The 24,357-nt window shown below is 37.7% G+C and overlaps 2 protein-coding genes across 2 annotated transcripts; both read left to right on the forward strand.

Annotated features, from left to right (window-relative positions):
- Positions 1-1,278: 1,278 nt before the first annotated feature.
- Positions 1,279-2,217, forward strand: LOC142446807 (olfactory receptor 51B5-like). The gene has a single exon (XM_075548546.1). It carries the CDS (start codon positions 1,279-1,281, stop codon positions 2,215-2,217), a length of 939 nt encoding a protein of 312 aa, XP_075404661.1.
- Positions 2,218-14,677: 12,460 nt separating this feature from the next.
- LOC142446808 (olfactory receptor 51B2-like) lies at positions 14,678-15,619 on the forward strand. Its single transcript, XM_075548547.1, has one exon. It carries the CDS (start codon positions 14,678-14,680, stop codon positions 15,617-15,619), a length of 942 nt encoding a protein of 313 aa, XP_075404662.1.
- The last annotated feature ends 8,738 nt before the right edge of the window (positions 15,620-24,357 follow it).

Consider the following 24,357-nt stretch of genomic DNA (forward strand, 5'->3'; position numbering starts at 1 on the left):
ATTTCAGTGGGCATACAGAAAAGCAATGGTGAATTTAGAAAGAAAACACCTATAAAATTGAGAAAAAGAATCATTTCAAATTCAAGGATAAGTCCTATGATGAGTTTTCTTTTGGAGGATGATAATCCTTTATCCCAGGACCAAGGTAGGAAACAATCTAATTACTCTGCACCAATATCACAGGTAGTGATTTTGAAAACATTTAGAAGCAGATAACAAATACTTGATGTAAATATTTTCACCTCAACAATGAATACGTAAAATGGTATGGGGGTGGAAGGAGTGGGGGTGGGGGAGAAGAGGGATGAGGTGGGGCGAATTCTCTTTTCCTGCTCTCTATTTGCTCCTCAGGGAAAGTGGTCGTGGCATCGTTGCTCTCCTCACACTTTCTTTTTGAGAGTCCTGGGCTTTTGTTGAGAACTAGAGGAATAAGCTACATGGCAAATCATTTGGGATGCAAACCACTGCTCTGAAACCTGTTATACTTCTGAAGAGTAGCTTGAATGAAGGTGAACACTGAGCTCCTTAGAATCCTTTCTAAAATGTGAATTGTTGTATGTAACTGTGTAATTGAAGGGTGTGTGGTCTACGTTGTGGTGTAGATAGCTTGTTAAAATGCACATGTTCTGAAGCACCAAGAATTTGATTAAATACTAGCTGGCCTGAGACTATGAAAATTTGACCACAAAAGATGCTCTAAGTTGTTCTATGATGATTGATTAGTCATGTATGTTGGGGGAGCGCATAGGAGCCAAGTATCGCCTGTGAGTCACGGTGGTGGCATGGAGCGAGTGGGGTGTCTTGGGCCTGGAATACACCTAGGGAGATCTCTGGAGAGAACTACAAAGCTCCGTGATTACAGCTGCTCGAGAGATCAGCCCCTCAAATTCTCAAACAGATTTCTATTTTAAATATACAGACCAACACCAGTGGCTCTGAGTCCTAGGAAGCGACGTGAGTGAAAGTGCCCCACAAACAGGAAAGCACGAAACCAACCAACCAAACAACAAACAAAAAGATGCTGAGATGTTCTACCTGGAGGTCTACCTTGAAAGGAGAGTTGCGTTTCTGAGGTCTTGAGAAAGAAAGGCATTTTCTCAGGGATAATGGTTGTTCTAAGACTGTGCATGGGAAGCAATGGCTTATTTGTTATAAATTAATGGTATCTTTTAAAAAGAACTCTGCGAGGATATAAGTGGACTGATACCTTGCCAGCCCAGCTGCATTTCTGTGGACGTCAATGAGAGAGAATTTCATTTCCTTCAGGATAATCCCAACATGTGGGAAAACAACAGCCATGTTTCCTTCCTGCTGACTGGGTTTCCAGGCTTGGAGACATCTCACAGCTGGATTTCTGTCCCTTTTGTCTTAGTTTATACCTCGGTCCTTTTTGGCAATGGCACCCTCCTCTTCCTCATCAAGGCAGATCACAATCTTCATGAGCCTATGTACTACTTCCTGGCCATGCTGGCAGCCACAGACTTAGGGTTGACTTTGACCACGATGCCCACAGTGTTGGGAGTCCTCTGGCTGGACCACAGGGAGATTGAAACTGGGGCCTGCTTTTCCCAAGCCTACTTTATACACTCACTTTCCTTTGTAGAGTCGGGTATTTTGCTTGCCATGGCCTATGATCGGTTTGTTGCCATTCGCAATCCTCTTAGATATACTTCCATCCTCACCAATGCTAGAGTGATGAAGATGGGTCTCGGAGTTCTTATGAGGGGATTCGTCTCTGTTATTCCCCCAATCATGCCCCTTTATTTTTTCCCTTATTGTCGCTCCCACATCCTTTCCCATGCATTCTGCCTACATCAAGATGTCATCAAACTGGCTTGTGCAGATATCACTTTCAATCGTCTGTATCCAGTTGTACTTGTGGGCCTCATCTTTGTCGTGGATTCTCTGATGATTCTCATCTCCTATGTGTTGATACTGAAGAGTGTTCTGGGCATCGCTTCCAGAGAGGAGAGGGTCAAAGCCTTTAACACCTGTGTCTCCCATATCTGCTGTGTACTGGTTTTCTATGTCACAGTGATTGGATTATCTCTGATTCATCGCTTTGGGAATCAGGTTCCACATATTGTTCACCTCATTATGAGTTATGTCTATTTTTTGTTTCCCCCCTTAATGAATCCTATAATCTATAGTGCTAAAACCAGGCAGATCCGGAATGGACTTCTCCGCCTTTTTACTATCCATAGAGTTGGAGCTTAATCTCTGTTTGTTACTTTACAGAGTGTGAGAATGCTGATCATTGGCAAAAGGACTAAGAAATCTTATATCTGTGTTCATCAGTCATCATTAAATAGAGAGTTCAGAAAAATTATACATTATTCTAATCTATCTCTTTATGTTCTTTTTTTATTAATTTGTATACAATTTTGAAACCTTATTTAGTGATGATCTTTCTCCACCTATAACTCAGGGTCTATGATACTAATTTCTTAGAAATCTATAATTATTTCTATCATGTAGCTTAACAAATCTGTCTTCAGAAAGATATGTAGTGAGATAGTTTATTGTGCCAGCCTGGCCGATAAACACATGTGGGATTAATTGAAGGGTGGAGAGATAAATGGCTTGGTGAGCCTCACCTTTCTTATCTCTCGCTCTTTGATCATCGAACCAGTGTGAGGCTTCCTTGCTTGTTCTATGCCTCAATTTGCAAGCTACACTACCTGTGGGACACCTAACCTATGAGCTGTGTCACTGTAATTTGTGGTCCCTTTAAGACTTGCCTCGCCAGAAAATTGGAATGTACATCTCTGGAGCTGGAGACTGACGGTTGGTGACCTGGCTGATGGTTGGTAACCTGTCTTGCTGTTTGCTGCCTGTTCTGGGATAGCCAAATCTCTCTACAGAGGACAAGCTGGATGCCCTCAAGGCTTGAAGGACTGCCAATGTCTCAACTCTCTCATGGGAGTGAGTTGAACTGAGCCATTTGTACTGCTTTACAATTTAACTGTTCATTTCTTGTATTGTATATCTATCTGTATATAATTTAACAGTTCATTTCTTGTGTTATCCATCTATCTTTATAAATATATATATATAATATATATAATTATCAACAATATGGCTTTGTCTCTCTAGAGATCCTTGTCTAACACATATAGTATGAGCAGAATCATCACTATGCAAAATTAAGAGACAGTTTGGATGAAATGGAGTATAGTTTTGTATATTTTTAATCAAATCTAATCTCCAACTTGCATGAATTAGCCTACATCCATACACACAAATGGTAGGAAACAACACTTTGGTTATGAAAACCCAGTAATTTTTCTGCAACAAGGTCGAAATCATCTCCTGATCAGTGTTGTAATCGCTAAAATAATCTCTCAGCTCTAAACTCAATGTGGGACTAACATGGCACAATAGACACTCCTCCATGACCTTTTACAGAAATACCTGAGAAACTAAGTGAAACTGAAGCAGACAACAATCCTGGAATCCTGAGATTCAAAAGAAAGGATAAAAAAGTACCTAAAATACTGATTGCAAGAAGAAATGGAACACAATCAATGAAAGAAGAGAGAGTCATAGTGAAGGCACCTTCGTATCAAGCCAGCCATTTGGGGCCAGTTGGAGTCATTGTAAACAGTGCTTCACGTGAGGAGCATAGGAAGGCCCATCACCAAATCCCGATGTGGAAGGAACAGTGTAGACAAATTCAGAGTGAAGCAAAGCAAGCAGCACAATCACTGGATCGAAAGAAGCGAAGTATAGAAAAGTAGCAAGAGCTCGAGGCTTAGGTGAACACAAAATAGTCTCGGAGCTAATAAATGGGGAGTAGAAACTCACATGGTATAAAAGGCCTGTGAGAGTAGCAGCTTGAGGCTCTTCACTAAAGTGACACCCCTCCCTTGCCAAGCACTGGTACTCAGAGTGTACCAGCACCCATGGTGGTGAACAGTGCCTGTAAAAATAAGTTCGAATCCTTAAACCCACATCCGTCTGGTGACCAGGGTTTAACCCCACACCACCCCCACCCCTGGTGATACCAACTATCACCACTCCTCTTCAACTCAGTGGTCTAACAAACCTACCAACTTGCTCCCAAAATATCCTAATGATCTTCTCCACTGGTGGTATGTAGCATGCTCCCACAAATCAAATGTTGCAAGCCTACTGTTTTTGTGCGATATGCAAGAAGCACACTTACAGATTATACTCATGGTCTCTGCAGTTGGCAGTACAACTTCCTACAGAAGGAGCATCGGACAGCCACTGTTTCTTCAGTTAGCAGTGCAAGTTTCCGTGTGCTACTATTGCTTCTCTTGTCAGTGGTGTACATTTCCGTTGGTTGCTGCATTGCTTTTCCCCTATCCTCTTTTCCTCTTCCTTTTTTTCCCTCTTTTTAAATCCATGCCAGGAAAGACAGAGATAATGTGGCAAGTCACATTAGCTAGCCATACCCAACGTGTCTACTATCCCATCCACAGAGTCAATGCCACCATTCACTCCTGAAACACTAGATTGATAATATATAGTGGGCAATACCTGCCCAACCCAACCTGAGCTCCTCTACTTGAGCAGCAGAAGTCCATGTCCACACACCAACCTGCTAACGTACTCAACTAAGACAGCCAGGGAGGACGCTGTACTTTAAACTAGTAACCAAAGTAGAACATTTGACCTACCTTCCTTGATATATTCAAACAAGCCCAAAACAGTGTGGAGCAAATTTTTAAACCAATGTGGAGAAATGACTCATATATGATTGAATTCCGGAACTAGAATAGATAGCAGCAAAAGAGCACAGTTAAAATTGTCAATTTAATGACACAAAACTTCCCTATTAGCTGTCTTCAAAGATGAGTAGATATCCATTTCAGAGGATTGACAAACTTCAAATAGGATCGATCACTAAGAAAACCATCAGGATGTAATATAATGAAACTATCCAAAATCAAACACAAACAAAAATATCCAAGAGCAGCTTAGAAAAAGTGAAATGATGCCCACATGACAGAATAAATAAGTCCAAGCACTGATTTATTGGCAGAAACCATACAGGAAATAACACAATGGATAGCACAGATGAAATATTGGAAGAAAAATCCGAACAATGAACTGTATATCGAGCAATATTTTTCTTCAAATATGATAACAGAATTTGGTGTTTCTGAATAAACAGAAATCAATGGAATTTGAAGGACCAGATCAGCCTTACAACCAAGGCTAAAGGGATTCATTTGAACAGAGAACCAACACCAACAGATAACATAAGACACTGGACAACATCATTCAAAATCCAACTCAGAAAAATAATTTTCAGAAATAAAAACAAAGGAACAAGACTGTGAAACAGTAACGAGATGTCAGTCCCATCACTCACACTGCTGGCGTCAGGATGGATGGAGCAGTGTGCGTGAGAACCTTGGTGCACTGAGGATTACTGTGCTGACAATGGGCACCATACGGAGTTGTATCTTCCAAGCAATCAAAGGTTTAGGAATTTCCAGTGATATTCAACTACAGACTATGAGGGGGGTTGACAGCAATTAAAATCAGGGCGCCACGGCCGGGAGGCCTCCTTGTGGTTTGGGGAGGTTTGCTTTCCATGATTGACTGCATCTGGCTCACATCAGAGGTAAAGCAGATCCCTGGACCTGCATCACAAGTGGTGCCTTACCAGGAGCTACACTGGCGGCAGGAAGTGAACTGGTGGCCATGGCAGGGTCCGTTGCAGTGGGTGTCATTCTTCTAGCTTTGCCTCTGAGTAGTTTCCCAATGGTCCTCAGTTTGCTGAAGATGCTACCATGTTGCTTTCAACTCAGATACCATCCTCAACTTTTGGAGACTCTCGACAATATCAATAAGGTCTGCTGCCCCTGGCTTTAGCAGAATGAGCAATAGTTCAAGAGGGGTTACAGTCTGCTTTTAAGGCAATAGGTACACCAACTATGGCCAAATAGACTCTGAGAAGACATTGAGCATCCCCACCCTTTTTATTCTATTTAAAAGAATGTTGGGTGTGTGTGTGTGGGGGGGTAGCTTTAAAAGATTAAAAAAACACTTATTTATTCACACTTGGATTGCATTTGTGATAAAAATAAATGCTTCGTAGCATAAAAAGAAAAAATTATCTAAGTGCTTAGAAAATGAAGAACCAAAGGACAGATACCATTGAAATATGATCATCATTTCCTTAAGGATTTCTCTATCTGGTTTTGTGTGTTTTCAAACAATAAAAACATTCCTATAATTTGTTCTTTCTTTAAAGATAAGTTGTAGAGTTCAACTTTTCACCCCGGAGTACTTCAAATAATCCAAACTGCATTAAAATGGCTTGTTTTATAGTTAATACCTCATCCCTTTGAAATGAACTGTGTATGAGAAGAATTATGCAGCCCATTATGGAATGGCCCAGCCCAGAGTTAAATGCTGTATGACCAAAGGATATGGTACAGTGTCTATCCTTTACTTTAAAAGTAAAATATGCTCTGGCTTGGTTTTCAGGATCTTGATTACTAAACTCTCTTATCATTAGGTCTTCTATGTCTTGATTCCTGATTACCAGAAATAATTTATTCTTGTATTCCCAGTGCTATATGAGAAAAATTGATGAGGCTACTCTTGACATTGGAGAAATTTGGTGTTTATTGTGTGACTGAAAATAAAATAATGTTTTTAATATTAAAATGAAAGAGAGATGTCAGTCGATAAACAATGACAATTCCAAAGCAAACAGAAAGAATAAAAGCTGTGATTATAGAACTTCTAAACGGAGATTATGTCAAGATGATATCAAGCGAGAATGGGCCATTTTAAAGCTAGGAAGACAGTAACATGCTGCAGGGTAATCATGAAGAAAATTAATAAGCCTCCTAATCAAAATTAAAACATAGGGAAAATCAGAAAGTCTAAGGGAGTAAAAATAAAAGGGAACCCATAAACATAGAAATTAATCACAGACAAATATGTGGAACAAAGAAACCAGCAACACCACAGAACAAAACAAAATGACAAAATGCACAGCAAGATTACAGCTTTAAATTCATACCTATCAATCACTATAATGGATTGAATGTATCAATCAAGAGACAGCAAGTGGAAGAATAGATAAGAGTCTTTGAACCACCAATAAGGTGTCTCCAACAGACAAATCTTAGATACAAAGGCAGATATAATTTAACACTAAAAAGGAGGACAAATAAATTGCATTCACAAAAGAGCAGAAGTAGCAATGTTAATTTCTGATAAAAGAGATTTGAAGGGAAAAACATTATAAGAGAGAAAGAACACTAAACATGATTATAGAATGAATATATAACATGAGTAAAGAGTGAATCAATCAAGAACCATAATTCTAATGTCTCTGTACCCAATTAAGCAGTGCTAAAACTCATAAAATTTAGCATTACTGAAAAGAGACATATACAACTCTACAACATGACAGGAATCCTTCATAAACCACCCTGGATGCAGGGCAAAACAATTAGAACAAGGCTCAACAAAGACAAAGAAGATCTAAACAGCAAAAACAATAAACTAAACTCCTTAAATATATACAAAACACTCCCTCCACTAGCAATACAATATACTTCTTTTTCAGTGCATGTGCATATTCAGAATAGACCACATGGCTGGCCACAAAATAAGCCCCAATACACATTAAAGCATCAAGATTTTACAAGGAAACTTCTCAGGTAACAATGTTATAACATTCAAAGTCAACAAAAGGAAGATCAAATTAAAAAATCAAATATATAGAAGGGAAATAACACTCTGCTTTAAAATGACTGTGTATTTGTTGTTGCTAATTGCTGTTGAGTCAGTTCTAGCTTACAGAGACCCACATACTATAGAAAAATAAAACTTGTTTGAATTATATCAGAATGAAAATACAATATACCCAAATTTTTGAGATGTAGCAAAAGTAGTTCTCAGATAGTAATAAGTCCGTATATGAAAGAAGAAATAAATGAAATCAAAACTTCAACCCACCAAGTCCAATGATTAGAAAAAGAACTTAAAGTCACCATAAGAAATAATAAATATCAAAGGAAAAATAACAATAACAATGGAAAGAATCAACACGACCTGAAGTTTGTTCTTTGAAAGAATTAATACAATCTACAAACCTAACATAGGAACAGGAGGAGCCAATGAAAGTAACATGGAAAAGAAATGAAACAGGTGGCATCACAAAGATACAACTGGATAATAAATCAGAAAAGATAATACAGAATACTGTGAACAATGTGTTCCAACAAATATGTTAAACTAGAAAAAGGACAAATTTCTGGAAGTACACACTCTACCTTCACTAATAAGACTGAGGTAGATTATTTGAAGGGAGCCGTAGTAAGATTTTATACAATGAACAGGCCATAAAATAACGGCAAACGGACAAAGTTCAGATGACTTCTCTGGCCAATGCTACCAAGCAGTCAGGAAACACTTGATCTCAGTGTTATTTAAACTATTCCAGAACATAGAAAAGGAGGGAAAACTCTTGAATTAATTCTATGAGGTGAGTAAAATGCTGACACCAAATATAGGCATAGATTCCACTTGAAAAGAATTATAGACCAATATCCTTCATGAACATAGATGCAAAATTTCTCAACAAATCCAAGCCAAAACAATCCAGCAACATATAAAAAATAATAATTACATTTCTTCACCAACTGGGATTTATACCAGGTACCCAAGCTTAGTTCAACATTAGAAAAACAATCAACTCAATCCACCATCCAAATAAAATTAAGGAGAACAGCATAATGATGCTAATCAATACGGAAAAGGCATTTGATAACATCCTATACTCATTTTGGGGGCCAAGGGAAGTTCAAAATGGGAATAGAGGAGACTTTCTCAGCAAAATCAAGGGCTTATATACAAAACATCATTCTCAAGAAAAATTTCAAGCAATCCACTTGTGAAGAGGAATAAGCCATGAATATCTATTATCACCACTATTATTCAATATATTATTGGAAGTGCTAGTCAGAGTAATAGACAAGAAATAAAAGACATCTGGAAGAGCAAAGAAGTAAAACTAGCTCTATTTGCACAGTATGTAATCTTTATTATAGAAATCCCAGAAAAACAATCACTCATTTCCCCATCCTTCCTTCTTTTAAAAATGCACTATCCATAGTAAACTTTGAACAATTATAATCTAATCATTATCTAAGCTATGCTGGTATAGTGCCTTACGCATTGAGTTGCTAGTCACACAGGTCAGCAGTTCAAATCTACCAGCTGCTCTGCAGGAGAAAGATGAGACTTTCTGCTGCTGTAAAGATTACAGCCTCAGAAACCCAAAGGGACCGTTCTAATCTGTCCTACAGGTAACAATGAATCAGAATTAAATCTATAGCAATATGTTTATTTACTATTATTATTTAAAATCGAATCACCATCCATTGCTCTTGGGATTAAAAATATATATTTCATGAATTTTAACATGTTACATGATAAGAATCTAATACCATAGATTCATTTGTGTCAAAATTTCCCTCACTTTTTTGTATCTATACAAAATTATTTTTTTAGTTCAATTAACTATATTTTCTCATATCCCTATTCATATTTTACTCCCTGTGTATAACTATTTCCAGAAGACATTTAACATCATGATGTCCTTTTCTTTGGTTAATTTTCATTTTAAATGGCATTTATTTCATGAATATAACATTGATATCTGAATATTCCCCCTAGCATACTACCAAATCATGCAATAATGGGAATGCTGTGAAAATTTACAGTAAACATTTTCTTTCTGGTCTTTACGTTTTTTGAATAAAAAGACCCATTCTACTCACCCCAAATATGGAACAAAGTGGGCAATGCTTTTAATATAAACAAAGTGATTTTAAGACAAGAAATGGAATGACCTCATTCTCGTAGTTGTTAATGTACCCCTTGAGGTTCTTATGGATCAAACTGAATGTACTCATAAGAGGGCAAACAAATTAGCAATTTGAATCCATAAGCTCTAGGACCAACCAGGTACATCGACCCCTTCTGGTAGTTACATACTCTCATGTCAACTTGAGGATATTAAGAGTGAAAGCGTGGAGTCTAGCCTATCAATCAGGTCACAGCCTGATGATGCCTCTGTGTGAGTGTGGCCTTCTCATGAGGATCCTGGGAACTTCTCTTACTCCATGGAATTGGGAAACACTTTTTCCACTTCACTTTCCTGTTGACAAGCCACATAGAGCCACACTGATGGCAGCCAGAGCCCTGGAGATGCTTCACTGCAATTTGGTCCATAAGACCTATCAGCCACTGGTCAATGATCTTCCTTAATTCAGCATCATTGCATGTGCTGTGTGAGTCTGAAGAGGAATTTATGGACTACTAACATATAGAACTTATGGACTTGATCTGGAGTGAGTTTGGATATTCTCAATATACAATTGCTCTTTTGTATACATTCTTTCTCTTGTACATGTATGAGTGTCAATGAATTTGTTTCTCTAGTGTACCCAGACTAACATACCCTAAAATGAATTGACATACCCCTGACCTTTGAGGTAGACCATGAGGAAAATATGCATTTTTCCATTTCTGAATTTTCCATTTTGAATTTTCCATTTCTGAATCCAAAAGTGCTGGTGATTAAGAAACCAAGCTTTTAGAATCCCACACCAACCAGAAATTAAGTTTCCAATTTTCTGGTACCATCTCTGGAGAAACACCTGGAAAGCCTAACCTTGCTTGAGCTGACTGCTCGTCTTTGAAGAAGGAAAGAGGAAAGAGCGATTGATTAAAAGCTCTCTTGAGTGACTACAAATCTGACACTCTGGGGAGAAGATTTCAACCTTAATTAGCACTCTAGCAGGACCTCTTGGACAGATTTTGAAATGAAGACACTGGCCTCAGTCCTTAAATGAGGTATAAGTAATTCCCCATTCCCGGAATGAGACTATGGGAAACATCAAGAACAGAAAAATGGAATGGTATCTGTTTTGATTTTAGATACAATCAAGGAAAGAAGATATATTTTCACAGAAGGCTGCAGAGAATAACAGATCCCAGGTATATATTTAATTCAAGGAACGAGTATATAAATATATTTAATTCAGGGGACACACATATATATAATATTGATGAGGGCATATAAAATCACTTATGTAAGTATTCAGGATCTATACCTATATATATCTCCTGAATTAAATGTGACTTTTTGTGCTCTTAGAGAAAGACGAGGCTTCTACTTCTATGCCTGTAAGGAGTTCTGCTCTTGGAAACCCACAGGGGCAGTTCTACCCTGTCCTGTCGGGACCCTTTGAATCAGAGTTGACTTGATGGCAGTGAGTTTTTCGCATGTTAATGCTCTTATGCAGTGGTTTATTTATAACTTTTACTAGATACACACAAGAAACCTTGACTTTTTTTCCCTTTAAAATATTATTTTCTTGGAAAGGGCATGGGTTGTAGTCAATAGAATTTTTATGGGAAAAAAACCAAAAACCTTTGACCCTGGCACTGGCCTCTACCTTGCAATCTAGATGGCCCATCCCCATTCCATTTGGATGAGGAGAGACTATGGAAAAGATGAATGAGGGAGAGTAGGAGTCACATTCCTTCTGTGTCCCCTTGTTCCCTTGGACATTACATGTAATTCATTATTTCTTTTTAAGTTGCAAATATGCTTTGTATCCTCTTTTTTTCTTTTTGCTCAGTTATGTAGGTTATATCTGTTTCTTTCTTCTGACTTTGCGCCCCCTCCCCATAACTGTTTGGAACCAAGTTATTAACTCAGCCTGAGTATATTATGCTACTTCTACTTAGGCCTTCAGGTATATACCTTGTGGGTAAAATGAGGCATGGGTCATTACATCATGTTGGAACGTGGTTTACCTAGAACAATTCCATGATCTAAAAATCATCTGGGAAGAATACCTAAAAAGAGGTCAATAGTATTGTTTGGCTCTAGGTGTTTTATGTTTCAGAATCATAGACCTTTGGGGATCTTCAAAATAATGTTTTGCATAATATTTCAGTGTGGTCCTTGAGCCAATTATAAACTGTTGGTCAACAGTGTGAACTTATTCAGGACAGCGACTGCTTATTAAATGCTTATTCCAGCTAGGCATACAATGGCAGCCATGTAATATGTGCTTAGTACGTCTGTGCTAACGCAAAAAACTGTTTCCACTAGTCACTTATGATGATGGTGGCACTTTTCTGAGCATGTATTAGGCCCCTTTGATATTGATAAGTTAGGACCTTAGGGAGTCACTAAAGGAAAGACACGTTCAAAGGTGAAAGCTACTAGTGATTTCAGAACCATAGTTGCCCTACACCCACACGACAAGCAAATTCTTGTGTTCCTGAAGAAATTGTGTTAATACCAAAAACCAAATTCACTGCCATCGAGTTAATTAGTTGTCAGTAAACAAGCTCATAATGGAATTTTTGCCATGTAGGGAGGGTTAGGTAAAAATGTATGTAGTGTGGACCTATCCACGAGGCAAAGAGATGCAGTGGACCTCAACTACATGAAGAGATGCAGTGGACCTCAACTACACGAAGAGATGCAGTGGACCTCAACTACATGAAGAGATCTGTGCTCTTAGAAATTGCACACGCCTGTTGGATAAGGATCCGAGTCTTAAGGATCAGAAGTTCCTCCTGGTGTTTTCCCTTGATTACAAAAGTTTAGCAGCGATTCTCAGTTTGTGGGTTGTGACCCCTTTGGAGGTCAAACGACCCTTTCACAAGGGTTGCCCATTAATAACAGTAGCAAAATTACAGTCATGAAGTAGTAACGAAAACGACTTTATGGTTGGGGGCGGTCACCACAACATGAGGAACTGTATTAAAGGGTCCTGGCATTAGGAAGGTTGAGAACTGCTGGTTTCAAGTATATAACTAGGTTTTTCTTTGAGCATCCACCATTATGTCTATTTATATTTCTGGGCCGTGCCTGGCTGAGCAAGAGACTATAGGTTTCCAGTTTCTGTTAATAGATGCACATGCTCTATTTGATGTTGAAGTTATTACTAATTTCTGAGAAGACCTAGTTTATTTTCAGAGAGAAGTTGCTATACATTTCTGAATTTTTCAAGGTCTCTTCTAAGAGCCTAGTAAATAATTTTAAAGTTATTTTCTTAAAAGAATCTGGGACCTTATGTCTTTCTGTTCTTTCTATCTTCAGAATCCCCTTGTTCTTAGTGAAGGTTGATATCATTGAGCTCATCCAAATTCTCTCCCTCCTCAAATGAGTTTTCTCTTCTTATTCATGTGTTTTTAAGGCCAAATACACTGTGTGGAGTAGAATAACATTTGTGAGACAATTATAATTTAAATATCCTTTTAACTTAAATGTCCTTTAACATCAGGGGATTCCAAGGCTCAGTTTGTTTGTTTGTTTTCTCATTGAGTACGTCTCAAAGATGAGCTGCAGAATATTTTCTCACACAAGTTAAATTATTTAGTATGATTTATTCTGATTATGATATATTTATTATACTATGATTATCTTAGAAAGGTTGAAAGCATTTCACATCTCAGTGCCAAGACTTACCTTCTTGTTTCTGAATTTACAGTGAATTATGGTTATAACAGTGGGTAACTGGCTTTTTTTAATTTGGGCATCCAAGTCATTGAAAATAGTGATTATAATTGACATTCATAGGTTCTTGGGACATTGGCACTGACTAGTCACATATCGGTAATTCCTCAAGAGTTAAATGTTTGGAAAAAGGGAGAGAGAATTTTCAGTGGAGGCATAGCAGAAGAATAAAACAATCAGAGTATTTATTTCTGTCAAATTATTTTTGAAGTAGCAAGATACAGAAAGAAAAGGAATGACTGATGAAGTAGTTTTTTAAAAATTAAAAGTCTATGAATAAATGTGGAGGAAGAAAGAAAGCAACTAAGTGCAGAAATAGTTATATTTTTAATGATGAAATTGACATGGATTGTGTGGATAACTGCTTCTCAGACATGACTGTGTAAGTAACGTGAAAATAAAGAGAAGATAAACATGTTAGGTAAGCAGGTGTGAGGTGGATTTTAAGGTTACATGTCTAATAACATCATATGCTTTTTGGATGTTGATTTGTGGATCAATCTCTGGCACCTGGGTGGTAGATAAATGGTAACTATCTAAGTGGTAAAAATATTGGAAGCGATGATGACATGTTAAATCCTAAGAGGCACATGTTCAATTTTGAAAAGAAACTTGACAAAAAGGAAAAGCATACCTTTATTATGATTTTGAAATATAAATAAAAATGAAATATGTCCAGTTAAATTGGCATCAAAAGAATGTGTCCAGTTAAATTCACATCAAAAGAATGTCACTAAAAATACTATAATTCATTTAATTCAGTTATTTTGTTTGTTATTGTTATTACTGTGCTGCAGAATGTTTTTAGTATATACAAAATAGTAAGGTCTAATGTTTTAAGCAAAATTATTCTTTTTAATTTTAGAATATGTTAATTACTTATCCACTGCTCTCATTTAAGTAAAAAAAAAATCCAAATATCAAGAACAACAGCACACGACTATTATTTCACATCTCTAAAACAGCCTACAAATCTCTCATCTCCCTCTGCAGGCAACAGTTGCAGAATCACATATACTATATCATCTTGGAATGTGAAGATTGTGATTGAGGCAGTCACAATATCTGGACACTGAAAAAACTGCTCCTGGGACCATAGTTTGCAGAAAGGTGATCTCCAACTTTGGCTCTATGATGTGGTCCAATGTGAGTGCCACCTACTTTTTGTTGACTGGATTCCCAGGTCTAGAGGCAGCTCATCACTGGATCTCCATCCCTTTCTTTACAGTCTACTTCTCTGTGCTCCTTGGAAACAGCACCCTCCTCTACCTCATTAAAGACGACCACAATCTCCATGAACCCATGTACTATTTCCTGGCCATGCTGGCAGGCACAGACCTCATGGTGACCCTGACCACGATGCCCACGGTCATGGGCGTATTATGGGTGAATTACAGGAAGATATATCCTGGGGCCTGCTTCATGCAAGCCTACTTCATCCACTCCCTTTCCATTGTAGAATCGGGTATCTTGCTAGCCATGGCCTATGACCGTTTTATTGCTATCCGAAATCCCTTGAGGTACACATCCATTCTCACAAATACTAGGTTGGTTAAGTTAGGAGTGGGGATATTTCTGAGAGGTTTTATATCCATCATGCCTGTAATTGCACGCCTTTATTTGTTTTCATATTGCCACTCTCATACTCTCAATCATGCTTTTTGTCTTCACCAAGAAGTCATGACACTGGCCTGTGCTGACATAACCTTCAACAGAATCTATCCTGTGATTTTAGTGTCTTTAACAGTCTTTCTAGACTCTCTGATAATTCTCTTCTCCTATATCTTAATTCTGAAGACTGTCTTGGGGATTGCCTCTGCTGAAGAGAGAGCCAAGGCTCTCAATACCTGCATGTCCCACATATGCTGTGTTCTCGTCTTCTATGTCACTGTCATTGGTCTGTCATTCATTCACAGGTTTGGGAAGAATGTGCCACATGTGGTCCACATTATCATGAGCTATGTCTACTTCCTCTTTCCGCCCTTAATGAATCCTATCATCTATAGCATCAAGACCAAGCAAATTCAAAGTGGCATTCGCCACCTTTTGTCTAAACAGAGATTTGGAAATTAATCATCAACATGGATAATTTCCATAAAATATAGTGAGTATATGAGATTTCTCTGGGGAAAAAAAAGCTATGCTTCAGTATCTGTTCTGCCCACTTCCATTTCTCTGAGAAACTGGCACTTATAAAACGTTATCCTTGAGTTCACAGGTTTGTCATTATTTCAATTTATGTGTTGATTCAAGTATCCTCATTCTGTTTTTTACTCTATATAATAGGTAGAGGGTAGCTACACTTCTTTTATATCTGGATAATTAATTATAATTTAACATTTAATTTTTGTGTATTTAATTATTTTCATTTTTAAAAAGTACAACAAAATATCTAAAAAATTCTTATAGCTACTTGAATGATATTTTAAAATTTATGAATCATTTTTACTTTTCAAATGTATGTGTTGTAGCTCATTGTATTTTAAACATAATGCTTATTCAAGATTAATTATATTACACTGCCTATATTATAAATACCTTCACATTTTTGTTTGACTACCTCTAGGATAATTTTATATTTACATATAAGAATTTTTATTTGAATTATTTAAATATATCAGTTTTTTTCCTTTTTCCAATTCTGCTTATTAAATTTTTGAACATATTTTGGGGTTTTAGGGAAAATATGCAGAATAAATTAGGTTTTCATTCAACAATTTTGTTTCATGACATTAGTTACAGTCCTCTCAATCCAACAATACAGCTTACATTTCCTCCCTTAGCTCCCTGTTCTGTTTATCCTTCTGTCTTCCCCTTTCTGCCATGTGAGCTTTGCTTTTGGCCAAATACTAACTTTCTCTCTTGGTTGATTTTTCAGAATACTCTGACACTTTTAGATGTTAGTATACACTGTGTAGGACTTTCTTTTATTGGTCTGAAAGGTGGCCCTTAGTGATAGTCTCAGTTACAGATGTGAAGTGTGTTCGTGGGAAAGCGGAGTTAAAAGATAATGAATTTTTTCCATGAAGTTTTTGATGCTCCCCTCTCTGTTTGTGGATATACACCATTCATACCTGTTCACCTTGCATAGTTTTGTTATGTACCCACATGCAAACTATTACTTATTAGTACTGCTATTGCTGGATTTTATATGTAATGATAAGTGTCATTGTTGTCTTTCACTCCTCTGTACCATCTAGTATCTTCCCTTTGCCTTAAGCCAGCGGTTCGCAACCTGTGAGTCACAACACCTTTGGGGGTCAAACAACCCTTTCACAGGGGTCACCTAAGATTATGGGAAAAACACATATTTCCGATGGTTTTAGGAACCGAAAGACAGCTCCTCTGTCCGCCTCCAGGCCGTCCATCCACATGCAGATATGCTGATCTGGTGAGAAAGAAGCTGTCTCAAGGGACTGCACTGAAGTTAGCTTTTCATGAATACTGTCACAAAATGAAGCAATGTAGTTTACTGTTGTTCTATTAAGACTGTTACCCATGTTATACCATGCTTCAAGAGAAAATTTCATTTACTTGTAATTAGAAATAAATATTTCACAATATATAATTACATACTGTTTTTGTGACTAATCATTATGCTTCAAGTTGTAACAATGAAAATACATCCTGCATATCAGATATTTACATTATGAGTCATAACAGTAACAAAATTATAGTTAGGAAATAGCAATGAGAATAATTTTATCACTAGTGGTCACCATAACATGAAGAACTGTATGAAAGGGTCGCAGCATTAGGAAGGTTGAGAACCACTGCCTTAGCCATAGTATACTGATCTAACTCTGTATGTTGCCTTTCCCTTCATTCAAGTTAAAACATATCTACACTCCCTTGTTGGTGAGTTTCCCTCACAGACCTGGCAAACCTCAACTAAAGTTCTATTGGATTTGGAGGCCGTATGATATAGATCTCCCCAGTTGCTGGTTTGCTTATGTATTTTCTCATTTTTTGTATAATGCATTTACATTGTGTGGTAGTCACATAATCTGGTATCAATTTAAGGATTAAAAATGTAGAGGTGGAGGTTACTTCCTCCTTAGAGGCAGAAGACCTCTCTCTCTCTCTCTCTCTCTTTCCTATTCCCTGGGAGACACTGCAGAAGACAAGCTGCATGGACACGAGCAGACCTCAGAAACCAGAGAAGCCACCGAGAGACAGACCCATGCCAGCGCCGAGATGTTTCCCATGACACTCAGTCCAAAGACTTTCTCCCCACTGGCCTGTGAGCTTCTGCATGCAGCGTCATTGCATGTGTTTCATGAGTCCGGAGAGGACTTTATAGATTGATATCAAAAATATGGGCTAATATCAGACTTATGGACTTGATCTGGACTGGGTCGGGATGTTTTCTTAATGTACAATTGCTCTTGTATATAAACCTCTTCCTTATATACATACGTGTATCCATGGATTTGTTTCTCTAGTCTACCCAGACTAACACAATGTGTACTATGCTATGATAATGGAGCCTTGTGGTGTAGTGGTTAAGCATTGGACTGTGATCTACATGCTTGGCAGTTCCAAACTGCCAGCATCTCTGTGTGTGAGAAGGGGCTTTCCACTCTTGTAAACATTTACTCTCTTTGAAACCCACAGGGGGTCTCTGTGAGTCAGCATTTACTTGATGGCAGTGAGATGCTATAAGGAGCTATTATTTGGTGGATCCTGCTTCACTGGTGCACTGCTAACTAAAAGATGCTATCCCATCAGGTCCTCCACAGATGTAAACGAAAGCAGTCTGTTTCTCTAAAGATTTACAGTGTTGGTCTTAATGTGTCAGAGTCAACTTGACAGCAGTGTTTTGTTTCGGTTCTTTTTAAGCACTGATATTCACTCAGTAATTTCAACCTCTTTTTTTCAGGGAAAGGGATAGCAAAATTTGTCTTACTGAAATAATATAGAAGTAATTTATTAATCCATGTCAATAGAATTCCTTCAGGGACCAAAAAGTTTATAATCCCAAATTTAAAATAATAAATTAAATGATAAAAATAGAAGTAAAAATATTCTAAGGACAAAGGAGACTATTCAGGTGCCTATTAGATAAAAATCAGGAGACCTTCTGGAGAATCTTCCAGATAATGTCAACACAGAAAGTGAGAGTATTCTGAGGAAATACTGCACTTGTGGTGGTTGTTATTCGGTGCCATTGAGTTGGTTCCGACCCTTTACTACCCTATGTACAACAGAATGAAGCATCTGCTAGGTCTGGCGCCATCTTCACAATTGTTCTTCTATTTGAGTCCTTGAAGCCACTGTGTTAGTCCATGTTGCAGAGCAGTGGTTCTCAGCCTTCCTAAGGCCGCTACCCTTTCATAGTTCCTCATGTTGTGGTGACCTCTGAACCATAACATGATTTTCCTTGCTACTTCATAGCTGTAATTTTGCTACTGTTATGAATCCGGCGAACCCTGTGAAGTTGACCCCTTGCCATCCTTGCTTATGAAAAGCATTCTGGCTTCTAAGGAGTACTCCCAAGCATTCTGTACTGCCAAGACACATTTGTTTGTTCTTCTCACAGTTCAAGGTACTCTCAGTAACCTTTGCCAACACCATAATTCAAGCAAATAGATTCTTCATTGATCTTTCTTAGACAATGTACAACTTTCACATGCACATGAGGCCACTGAAAAAATATCATGACTTGGGTCATGAGAGAGAGTATGGAGGCTGCTTCCATGAACACTGACTGTAGATCCAAGCAAGATGAAATCCTTTACAACTTCATCTTCTCTCCATCTATCATGATGATACCTATTAGTCTAGTTGTTAATATGAACTCATGGTAAAACAGTAATTCAACAAAATATTCATAATAAAATAATCCATGCATTTCATGAGGCAGTGGGTAAGGAATTAAGAATCAGACATTGACACAAAGATAAAGGCAGGATGAACAATTAAGCTTGGATTCCTAATGAGCAAAAACCATTGATACAGTAGAAAATATAGTTTAATTTTGCTTTGCTTTGTTTATCTCCAACTAACATTAGTAGTTAGGCCAGAGTCAGGGAACATCCTTATAGATCCATGATCACAGATTTCGGAGAACAATCACAAGCTTTGAAAAAAAAAAAACCCAAACCAGCAAACTATACTTCTTTGGGGGCCTCAAGTATACCTGAGAAATTAACTAATTTAGTCAAATTCAAAGGGCAAATGCAACAAACCATCTCTAGGAAAGAGCACACTTTCCATTGGTGTGCGTGTGTGCACATATATGTCACACAAAAGGTAGTAAAAACATGAATAATAAACAATAATATATCTCTTTATTCTTTATAAAAATTGATGACTAGAAACATTTGCTTTGTAATTCTAAAACAAACTTCATGAACAGAATTTAGTATTGTGAATTTTAGGATTTCTAGATATTATTTTAAATAACATATAGCTTGTGTTGGGACTCATTCTAGACCATTTTTCTTATATAATATTTTTATATTAAAGTCTTAAGTCACTTAAACCAAGAGTTTCAAAAGAGTTTTTATAAATTTTCAATGTTTTCCCCCTCAATATCCCCTGTTCCCCCCTAAATATCTCTTTGTACCTGGTCTTCTCTATGAATGTTCTATTGTCTAATCTGTTTATTGGTTTAATCTCTTTAGCTTTTGTGGTAGTCCAGGTAGACTTGAGAAACAAAGGCAGGGAGACTCATACGTGTGTAATAGAAAATTTTATATATAAGAGTAATTGTATATTAAGAAAACATCACAGTCCCGGCCAATTCAAGTCCATAATTCTGATATTAGCGCATATATCTGAAACCAGTCTATAAATTGTTTTTCAGATTCACCCAACACATGCAATGGCAATGGATGCAGGAAGATCACACGCCAGTGGATGGAAAGTTGTGTGGATCCAGTGGCAGTGGAAGCACCTCAGCACTGGCAGGGTTCTCAACTTGGCTTCTCAAGCTCTAGGGCTCTGGCTCCATCAGCGTACCTCCATGTGTCTTGTCAACAGGAATGTGTAGCAGAGAGTGTCGGTCTTGCGTCCGGTGAGCTATTTATTTCCATAGTGCTTCCACAGGAGGTCATCAAGCTGTGACCTGATTGACAGGCTAACCTCCACCCCTTCACTTGTAACAACCACAGCTCTCAAATGAGATTGAATAGAGATAAAACCTCATCCTGTAGATTGTTCTGTCTCATTAACATAATTGAGTTGAGAATTTATAATACATTGAATAATTGCATCAGATCACAAAATAGAGAATGATTAAAAAATGCTGTGACTAATGGTTCAGCCAAGTTGATACCTATGTTTGAAGGACCAATTTAATCCATAACATCCAATAATAATGCTGTTTTTCTTTTGGTGATTGAATTCCTGTCAAGTCACCTCTGTATCACTAGTCCCATTTATCTCTCCATTACCTTTTACAACAGCACACTATTCTTCATTAAAATGAATGGACATAATTGTGACAGTTAGGTTATTGGGCCAACCTAACACCTGTAAAAAGATATGGTTGGAGCACAGTCAATTCATGAGATCACAGCCTAGTTAGGGTTCCTAGAGGGTATGGCTTTCTTATAGAGAGACACTGAGGAGAACTGGTCCCTGTATTCCCCTTCACCTTCCTGTTTGATTAGATCCTACGTTGTGGAAAACCGAGGAACTGGATGAGAATGTAAGTGGCCAAATTATCTATGTTCATAATCACCAGGTTTGGAAGGCCAATTCTGGTGAGGGAAAGCTCTCATGGTTATGAAATAGAAATAACTCTTAGTACACATTCTCAAGACTGAAAATCATCCCCACTATAACCCTTCATAAAGGAGCTATCATCAAAGATGCCTCATACTCCTGCCTGGCTGTTTCACTATCATCTCCTCGGAACTACCTGTAGTTAACAACCATGAGATTCTATTGTCCATCCCTCCCAGAAGCACAGCCAACTCCCTTTTGGTGTCTCCTTCTGATAGGCATCATTGATTGTTCCCCTGGGAAGGGCACAAGGACAAACTAAGTCAGGTGCTGACTCGTTCTATTACCAATTCACTCTATTCAGGGTATGCCTATTGAAAGAGTTGTAAGTCCCATAATTACATGTACCCACTGAAAAATATATTTGTTCTCTTTATTCTGATATCAGGATGACCCCTGTGCTTCACCTGTCTATCCTGCCTTTCTTCCATAATCGCACGAGGACCCCTGCTGTTGCGGGGCTGGTTTCCACACTGTGTCTCACATCTGGGCTATCAGACGATATAGCAAGGAGCTCTTCCTGTGGACCTCAGATGCAAGCACCTCTGCCCCAGCTTCTGGCTTCATTTTCCTAGTCCCCTTTGCCAGTAGCTGAGTGAATATAGAGGGTCTCCAGCAAACATCAGAGCCATGGCCTCGAGATGAAGTTGGCTGTGTTGCTTCCTTGACAAAAAGCATTTTTTTGATGCAAAGTTCTTTCTTAACTTGGACTTTAGACACTATCCTTTCAAGGTATACAACACCCTTAAATTTGAACAGAACCAGAACAAACTAAAAAAACTCAACAGGTCATACAATAATTTCAAAATGGATTCCCTGGCAAAAGCCACCAAACATTCAGGCAACAGTTGAAACCAATTTCACTAAAATTTTCTAGAACATAGAAAAGGAAAGAATGCACTTTAACTCATTCTAAGAAGTGAGTATAGTACTTATAACCAATTCCAAGTAAAGATACCATTTAAAAAGAAAATTATAGACAATTAACCCTCTGAATCATTGCTGCAAAATTTCATTAAACAAAACCTTAGCCAATAGAATCCAACAACATATCAAAAAGCATGTCATAATAAGTCAGATTTATAATATGTGTGCAATGATTGATCAAGATTAGAAAAACGGGTAATGTAAAACACAATCTTTAAAAAAACAGAAGGGGGAACACATAATCATGCCCATCGATACATTTGTTTTTGAAAAAAAATCAGTGAAAACAAATAGAAGGGAAATTGACCATCATAATTAAGGGCAAATACACAAAACCCATGGTCAACATTATTCTCCAAGACACTGAAAGCATTTCTTTTGTGAACAGTGATCAGAGAAGGATGTCTTTTATGACCACTCCTACTCAATATAGTATTGGGACTCCTTGCCCGAGTAATAGACAAAAATGGAAATAGCATGTACTTGGCAAAGAAAAGTAAAACTATCTCTATTTGCAGATAATAAGATATTATAGAAAATTCCTACCAAAGATCACTTATTTACTTCCTTTCTCATACTTGACACATAGTAAACCTTAACCAATCATTATTGGAATATTTGAGTCTTGCTGGTGCAGTGAAGTACATGTTCAGCTTCTAGTCACAAGGTCAAAAATTAGAACCCATTTCGGGAAAAAGAGGAGGCTTTCTGCTCTGTAAAGCTTATACCCTCCCAAAGCCAAAGAGGCAGTTCTACCCTCTGTTCTGTAGATTACTATGAGTCAGATCACCTCAAAGATAGTGGGTTTGTTTCTGTTTCATTACCTCCTTATGTCAGCCCCATTGTTCTCTGGATGAAAACAAAATTTATTTCATGACTTAGAAGGGTTACCTGTTAAGAATCTAATACCACTGGTTCATTTTCTGATATTTGCCTCATGTTTTGTTGTATCTATAAAATTATTTTTGTTTCAATTCACTATATTCTCTTGTACCACATTCACAGTTTTCCCTCTGTGCAGAACTACTTCCTGTTTTCATCCAATTCTTACTCCTTTTCATTGGTTACTTCTTACTATAAGTCGATTTTCCATGATCTCATTGATGCATTCTATATGTTTCCCCTAGCAGCATATTACTCATGTACTAATGATAGCTCCTAAAATCTAAACTCACTGCCATTGAAACAATTCTGACTCATATTGACCCTATAGGGCTATGTCAAATTGTCCCTGTTGTTTTCTGAGACTGTAACTCTTTTTATCGCTCTCTTTTTTATTTATAAATTATTTTATTGGAGGCTCTTGCAGCTCTTATAACAAGCCATACATCAATTGCATACATGCATACAAAGCACATTTGTACATATGTTGCCATCATTTTCAAAATATTTTCTTTCTACTTGAGCCCTTGTTATAAGCTCCCCTTTTACCCCTCCCTCCCCCACACTCCCACCCTTGTGACCCCTTAATAAATCATAAATTCTTATCTTACAATGTCCACTGTCTCCCTTTACCCATGTTTCTGTTGTTCTTTCCCCCGGTGGGTTGAGGAGATAGGGGCTATACATCAATCATTGATCAAACACGATTGTGGGAGAAGGGGAAAATAAAAAGAAATAGAGGAAAGGACTAGAAGGCAAAAGACACTTATAGAGGGATAAATATAGGCATATATATGTAAATATATTAATATATAATAATAGGGATATAGGTCTATATACATATATTTATGTGTTAAGTATCAAGGTAGCAGATGGACGTTAGACCTTACTTAAGTCTTCCTTAAATGCAAGAACACTTTGCTCTAGTAACCTGGCATTCTGTGATGCTCACCTTCTTGACACAATTGATGAAGTCAGAATGCATGCATATATAAAGGTGGTAAAGAAAGTTGATAGTGCCCGGCTATTAAGAAATATAGTTTCTGAAGTCTTACCGGCTTGACATTAAACAAGTGGCCATCCAGCTGGAAACAACAAAGCCTACATGGAAGAATCACACCAGCATGTGTGATCAAGAGGTGTTGGTGGGATCAGGTATCAGGCATCAGAAGACCCAAACCAAAAAATCATATTGATGTCAAAGAAGGGTGTTGGAGTGGAGACCCAAGGCTCATTTGTAGACAATAGGGCATCCCCTCTCATAAGGA

This window comes from Tenrec ecaudatus, chromosome 4, assembly GCF_050624435.1.
Source record: "Tenrec ecaudatus isolate mTenEca1 chromosome 4, mTenEca1.hap1, whole genome shotgun sequence".
In the NCBI taxonomy this organism is placed as follows: Eukaryota; Metazoa; Chordata; class Mammalia; order Afrosoricida; family Tenrecidae; genus Tenrec; species Tenrec ecaudatus.